At 37.8% G+C, this 7901-nt stretch overlaps 1 protein-coding gene across 6 annotated transcripts in view; it reads right to left on the bottom strand.

Moving 5' to 3' along the window:
• Positions 1-5872: 5872 nt before the first annotated feature.
• Positions 5873-7901, bottom strand: part of GEMIN6 (gem nuclear organelle associated protein 6) — a 38343-nt gene continuing 36314 nt past the window's right edge. For 5 of the 6 annotated variants that reach the window (XM_031950368.1, XM_031950367.1, XM_031950370.1 and 2 more), the window contains one exon: positions 5873-6342. In XM_031950368.1, the coding sequence (XP_031806228.1) occupies positions 5967-6342 (376 nt within the window). In that variant the 3' untranslated portion in view covers positions 5873-5966. Of the gene's footprint in view, positions 6343-7217; positions 7404-7901 lie in introns of all 6 variants that reach the window. The other variant, XM_031950372.1, reaches the window with a different exon arrangement.

Here is a 7901-nt window from a genome sequence, read left to right as displayed (position 1 = left end):
ATTGGTTTGCTGCAGGTGGTCATTAATTACATTGAAACAACCACCCAACAACAGAGTTGGAAAGGACTGCTTAACGTTCCCTGCACAACAGATGGCAGATGCCTCTACAAACCCGGGGCCAACTGGACTTAAAACACAAAGGGAATATCTCTCACAAAGGTAGAGCCGGTCAACTAATTGCAGGCTAGGATAAACATACACTGATTGAATAGAGATTTCTGTTAATGCTAACGTCCTATGCCCCTCAAATCTCACCTGGACTTGTCAGTTTACACACCAGCTGTTCTCAGTATTTCTAACTCACAAGTCTTTATTGATGCAGTCTTTTAATGGTTTAACAGCTAGGAGTGGGGAAATGTAATCTGGTTATAGTCAATCAGGACACTGTTTACCCAGACGCTGGCTCTGTAGCAAATTGCTCATCTGGGGAAGTGAGGGGAGAAAATGAGAATTATTATAAATACAGCATTTATAAGCACTTTTAAGCAAAGATTTTACTTCTAAAACATGGGGCAGAGGAATGGGGAAAAACCTGACCAGCCACACAATTTATGCACCCACTCCAAGCTTCTTAAAGCCTGGTCATAATGTTATGGAATATTATTGTTCTATAAGAAATGACGAGGAGCAGGATGAATACAGAGAGGCTTGGAGAGACTTACACGAACTGATGCTGAGTGAAATGAGCAGAACCAGGAGATCATTATATACCTCAACAACGATACTGTATGAGGATATATTCTGGTGGAAGTGGATTTCTTTGACAAAGAGAAGATCTAACTCAGTTTCAGTTGATCAAGGATGGACAGAAGCAGCTACACCCAAAGAAAGAACACTAGGAAATGAATGTAAACTGTTTGCATTTTTGGTTTTCTTCCTGGGCTATTTCTACCTTCTGAATCCAATTCTTCCTGTGCAACAAGAGAACTGTCCGGTTCTGCACACATATATTGTATCTAGGATATACTGCGACATATTTAACATATATAGGACTGCTTGCCATCTGGGGGAGGGTGGTAAAGGGAGAGAGGGGAAAAATCAGAACAGAAGTGAGTGCAAGGGATAATGTTGTAAAAAAATTACCCTGCAATGGATTCTGTCAATAAAAAGTTATTATAATAAAAAAAAAAAAAAAGCCTGGTCATAGGTGTTGAAAACGCTGACTGTCTGCTGAAAGTACCAAATTGTTCTATTTAAGAAGTAATCTCCTTTCCCAAGACTTTCTGGGCAAAGGATTATTTCTGCTACAACTACTAGGAACAAGCCTTCAGAAAAACTTCTGCTAAACTCCACCAAAGCAATGGCTGTAAAGATTAGATTTGGAACTACAACAGACCAGAGAAATCACCTTTCTATCTCCTCTATAGTCATCCCCTCTCAAAAAAAAATTTACAGACAACTTAGTACCGAAAAGGTTAAGTTCTTTCACCACAAAAGTGGGAAGTAGTACAACAGGGCAATTTGAACCTTTGTTTGAACTTCAAAAAAGTTGGCTGAAATCCAGACACGTTGCTTAGAGACCAGATTTGTTTAACACATAACTCAGGATTCCAGGTGATGCTGACTAAAAATCTTCCAGGGGAGCAAAAGAGTGCTGCAAGGAAGATAAGGAGTTTTTACCCATTACATATCTCAGGCAACTCTTGTATCTGAAAACTGTTTCTTTGTTTGGACTCTTAAACTTCCAGACATGAGGGAGTGAGCCAGCCCTTTCCCCTTCTTCCCACTCTTCCCGATGCCCTAATAAGCTTCTTGATCTCTACCAAACACAGCAGCACAACATTCCTAATGAAGGAGCACTTCCTGCGAATGCATTGGGAAGACTACGTGGGCTGCTCTGGCCTCTTCCAAAACGCAAAAGTCTTCAGGCAGCAATTCTGGCTCTTGGCTTCAATTTAATGATTCATGTATTTTTCCCAAAATATTTTATTTTCCCCCCATCCAGGTAAAAACAATGTTTAATATCCATTTTTTAAAGTGTTGAGTTCCAAATTCCGTCCCTCCTTCCTCTTCTTGCCTCAGAGGGTAAGCATTCTGATAGGGGTTATACATGTATAATCATGTAAAACATTTCCACACTCATCATTTTGGGGAGGAACCTCGAAATTAAACAAAAGAGAGTGAAAATGTGTATGCTTCAATCTGCATTCAAAATCCATCAGTTCTTTCTCTAGAGACAGATGTGTTTTTCATCATGAGTCCTTTAGGATTGCCTTGGATCATTATAATTGTAAAAAGTAACTAAACCATTCACAGTTGTTCATCAGACAATATCGCTGTTACTGTGTGCAGTGCTCTCCTGGTTTGTTCACTTTAGTTTGTCAGTTCATACCCAGTTTTTCTGAAATCTGGCTGCTCATCATTAATTATAGCACATTTATTACATTAAAATAATATACAACTTGTTCAGTCATTCCTCAATTGATGGGTATGTCCTCAGTTTCCAGTTCTCAGTCACCACAAAAAGAGCTATATTTTTGTACAAATAGGTTCTTTTCCATTTGAAAATATCCATTATTGCTGAATCAAAGGGTATGCAGAGTTTTATAACCCTTTAGGCATAGTTCCAAATTGATCTCCAGATTAGATTAGTTCACAACTCCACTAACAGTGTTATGTGTCCCAATTTTCCCAACTCTCTTCCAACATTTATTATTTTCCTTTTCTGTCATAATAGCCAATCTGATAGTTGTGAGGTAATACCTCAGAGTTGTTTCAATTTCCATTTCCCTACTGAACAGTGATTTAGACCTCTCACCTGTAAAGAAACAGAAGGCAAATGATGTGGGAAAGAATAATTTGCATAGCTTTAAGATTTATTTAAGTGCACTTAGTTACTAACCAATGTATTGTTAATGTTTAGAGTTCTACTATTTTCATTCCCATACAAAGCCAACTAAAGAGCTTTTCCATGCACCCATATCTGTCAAAAATAATTATTTGTAAATAAAGTTCCTTTTGTCAAAGCAAACAAAAAAGTGATTTGGAGCATTTTTTTCATATATGAAGCTGCAAGTAGCTTTAATTTCTTTGTCCTGCCTGCTCATATCTTTTAATCATTTATCAAATAAAAATGGCTTATATCCTTAGTTCTATTGTATACCATTGATTTAAAATAATTTGATTGGTATAGCACTGATCACATAGACTTATGTTATGTTGGCTCAACCTATAAGCAACTTTTCTAATTGCTTTTGAAATTGTATTTATATAATTCCTTCTTTGGGGTTTTCTTGTCAGGTAGACTACCAAGTACATTAGTTACCTAGTTATTATAAATGGCATTTTCTCTTGCTACTGGACTTGGTTAGTAATATATAGAAATGCTGATAATTAGGTAAATTTATTTTATATCTTACAACTTTGCTAAAGCTGTTATTTTAACTATTTTTTACTGGATTCTCTAAGTACACCATCATATCATCTGTAAAGAATAATTTTGCTTCCCTGATTCCTTCTAATTTCCTCAGTTTCTTTTTCTTTTCTTATTGCTACAGTAAGCATTTGTAGTACAATATTAAACAATAGTAATGACAGGTATCCTTGTTTCACCCCAGTCTTACTGGGAAGACTCTTAGCTTATTTCCATTACAGATGTTTGCTGATGGTAAATCTTTATTAAACATGTACATGGCCCCAATCTCCATCGCTACTCCACTTCACACATTCTACAGACCACACTGACCTCATGGACTATCTATTGTTAGAGACAGCTCAGGGATGCAGGAGATAAGTGTTTGAAAGACCTGAATTCAAATCCAGCTTGGACACTTACTGTACAACCTTTATCTCTAACAAGAGAATACTATCTGCTTTCTACAGTTATTGTGAAGATACAAGGAAATAATATGTACAAAGTACTTTGTAACTTTTTTAAGTGCTGTATAAATGTTATTCTAATACTCCATCTCCCTTCTGGGTGTCTTCGCTCAGACTATTCTCTCATGATTAAAATGCACACCTGCCTGACCTCCATCTTGCAGCATCTTGTTTCTTTCAAACTTGGCAGAATCACTACTGTTTATATCAACAGTTCCCATTGAGTGGTTTGAGAATTCCTTGAGATTTCAAGTCCAAGGTAATACCTTCAGGAATAAATGGCCAATTATTTCAAATATATTCTCTCAGTTCAAACCATGCACATTTTTAATATAACATAAATTTTAAATTGGAGCTTTGGGAGACAAAAGTTATCATTATGATTCGTATAAACCCTTAATGAATAATTCTAAAGTATTGTGATCAGCATACTAAATTATCCTGGAAGTTCTCCTTTAAAAGTTTTCTTTTTGCATTTCCATAGCATAACCATGGCTAGTACAGTAATAAATGCTTATTCCTTAACTACTTAAGGGTCAGGGTATTATGTATGTCCTGGAATGAAGGGGAAGGGAGAATGAAAGATGGGTGTAACAAAGTTGTCAAAATTTTAAAACAAAATATATTTTAATTCACTTTCACTTTTTAAAATACATGGCATTTTAGAAAAGGAACAACAGAAAATGCAAGACCTTGTCAAAACTTCTAAGTTGAAAATCACTGGTCTAAGGGAGCCACAGAAAGAATCACTGGGAAGGGATGGATATAGGAATTTGAATAAAGACTTTCTTCTTGTATGCATCAGAAAACCTTTGACTTACAAGGGGTTCTTTAGGTCATTCAACACAAGAATATTCAAAGACAACCATGATATTGAGAACTAATTATATGAGAGCCACTAACTTTTTGTAAATAAGAGAAAATAGGGGGAAAGGAAGATCCCAGGATCTTCTTGAAAATGGACGGTCAAGTGAGAATAGTCCTAAAGAAATTATCTTCAGCATTGATCTGACTTTGATTCTCCAGTCAAGCATCTTTCCAAGGTAAAGTCAGTTCATTCATCCTGGGACCCTCAAGTTTTATTTGCAAATAGATTATTTAAGCCACCTCACTACTCAGTAGTTGCTAGGAAATGATGTCTTCAGTTTATTAATCTATAAACATAAAAAGCTACCTACCACCTCCCCCACCTGGGCTAGGCATTAGTGACCCCTACCAGAAATCTTCACATAGGCCCCAATAAAGTCTGATAATAAAGAAGATAATTTCCAAAGACTCTTTTTCTTAGACTCAAGTTCTTACTCTCCTTTGACAGTAATTTCCACTGTTGTTATTAAGCAGTGACTCTGACTGTAGAGTTTAAGGGCACTAACAATTCTAGAATTATGAGTCAACACAGTAGATTTTCCTAATGGCCAATCCAAGGTGAGAAGTCTCAGTCTAAGAATATTTTCAGATCTTGTAACTAACTTGACAATTATACTAAGAATATGGATAATGAATAAAGGCAAAAATACTAATAATATTCAATGTGAATAAAGTTAAAGCAATATGACAAAAGAATAGACAGCATGACTGTTGATGGAGAGCCAACCCTAGAATTTGGGAGACCTGGATTTAGGTCCTGCCTTTGACACATATTGACCCAGTCATTATAACCCCTCAGTCTGCAGGAAACTCTCTTAATACTTGACAATACAGAGTTACCTCTCTATAGCATGGAAAAAAACTTCCATGTACTCATGAAATCACAGATCTAGATGTTTCCCTCTCCCCATCCCCCCCCAAGTGAATCTATAGGCTGTGCTTTGTAGCGACAACTTTCTCTGTAGGCTCAGATCATATTTCCCCCTAGTACTTACTATTTCTTGGCTAACAAAGGAGGAGCACGGATCCAAATCACAAAAGGGGATCTGCAAACAGAAGTTTCCCTGAGACTCTCCCTCCCCTGGTTCTCCTACATCCAAAACACAGAAAGCTTATCCACTGGCGAGTGAATCTCTGGAAAACCAAACAGGTTTTCAAAAGCACAGAATGTACCCAGAGACCTTCAGAAGATTAAGAGCTCAGTATTTAGTAACCTTTACCAAAAAGAAAAAAAAAAAGTTATCTTTCTTTCTGTGAGCTGAGCAACAGGTTTTGGTGTGTCACTGGGGAGCTGCAAGATGTCCCCGGATAAGATCCTGAACTCTGGACAAAATAATTTCATTTGAACTGCTACAGTCCTCAGGTCCATAGGGTGGCTCTATGGTCAGGACCCCAGCCACGCAGAGGGTGCTCTGCGACTCCCCCTGTTCAGTGATAGGGATATGATTCTTCTCTAGCCAGGACTTGAGGCTGGTCTTCCTTTTTTCCAGGTCCTCCGGGTTGTAGGTCTTAGTCTCCTCTGGCATGAACATATGCACCAGTTTCTCTTTCACTTCCTGGTTGTCTTCATTCAAAGTCTCAACAGTCTGCACAGCATGTCCCATGACGCCAGTCACAGCCACAGACCCATCTTCGAGAAAATTCACAAGGACGATACTTGGGGAAGAGAGAAAACACACAGCAGGGGGATGAACAAAGACGTACAGACCCGCCTCCACTGGGAAGGGTGCAAGTTAACAAACTAGAATTAAGCAGTGCACCCTCTCTGATACACCGCCTATTACCAGAACAAGCTGGAATGTCATCTTCAAGATGACCCAAACAATCATCAACTAGGAAGGGCTTGGCTCTTCTCAGCAATACAACAGACAATTGCACGGGGCTAATGATCAAAAATGCTATCGACATCCAGGGAAAGCAGACTGAAGCATGCTAATTTTCATGTCTTGGGGTATGTGTGTCTACTTTTATAACACGACTAATATGGAAATAACATTTTTCATGACTTCACATGTATAATCTCTACAAACTGCTTAAGTTTGCTGAAGTCTCAGGGATGGGGAGAGAAAGGCAATCTGTAACTCAAAATTTTAAGTTGAATTTACATATAATTGGGGAAAAATAAATTTTTTTAAAGACAGAAATTCATTTAACAAGCATTTATAAAATGCCCCTTTTATATGGCAAGACTAATCAGAAATTCACATAATATGAAATCAAGGGCTTACAAGATCTAAGACAGTTAGGAATCATGGTGGGCTTCATCTAACTCAATGGATGACCCTCGACAATTCTCATTTTGAAATTGAGAGTTAAACATTTAAAAGAAGTTCTGTAGGATATAAATATCTAAATTCAACACAATTAGGGGCATGGGATTTGCTTGTTCTACACATGTTTATATGTCATTTTAAACTGAATGGTGAGACATATGCTGGTCTCCCTGCTCAGGTGGCCTAGTTCTAGCTATTTCTGTCACCCTGGCTCTCTCAAGTTGGAAGAATTATGCCTAATTAATAAAGATCACATACCTGCTATGAGAAGAATGTTTGTAATTTATGAGAGCCATCAACGCGCTAGAGAGTTTGCAATAATTGCTAGTGCTTTGGCTATTGCTCACTAATCTTCCCTTTATCAGCCATTACACATTTCCTTGACATGGTCCCCCGCCATGACAGAAGATGAAGCACTAGTCTGCCTACAAAAGCCACAGATTCCTGAGTGAAAATCCAATGGAAAAAAAAAAAAAAAAAACAGAGGAAGGAAACTTGAAAATTACTTCCTTCAGCTTGCTGCCTAGTTTTTATATATTTTTTGGCCAGGCAATTAGGCTTAAGTGACTTGAACTCAGGTCCTTCTGACTCCAGGGCCAATCAATGCTCTACTCACTGCCCCATCTACTGCTCCCTGATACCTGATTTTTTAAAGGAACTATATGCGTTATATTAACAGATCTTCTCTCACTTCACACAACACTTCATTTTAAACGCTTATGCCTTATGATACAATATTGTCCTACTGGTATTTCAGTCCTGTCCTCTTCCAAAAGCTTCATGAGGACAGAAAACCAGAGCTTATCCCGCACAAGGCTGGTTATAATGTAGGTGCTTAATGTTTGCTCAATGAGAGAACAGAGGAAGCCCTTAAGGCCACTAATCCACCAAAGTAGGAATAGTAGATGTGCTTCCTCCTCTTAATCCTTCCTCTGTTAGGAG

Source organism: Sarcophilus harrisii, chromosome 2 (assembly GCF_902635505.1).
Source record: "Sarcophilus harrisii chromosome 2, mSarHar1.11, whole genome shotgun sequence".
Classification (NCBI taxonomy): Eukaryota; Metazoa; Chordata; class Mammalia; order Dasyuromorphia; family Dasyuridae; genus Sarcophilus; species Sarcophilus harrisii.
Note: the sequence above shows the minus strand (reverse complement) of the source record. Positions and strands in the feature narration are given on the sequence as shown.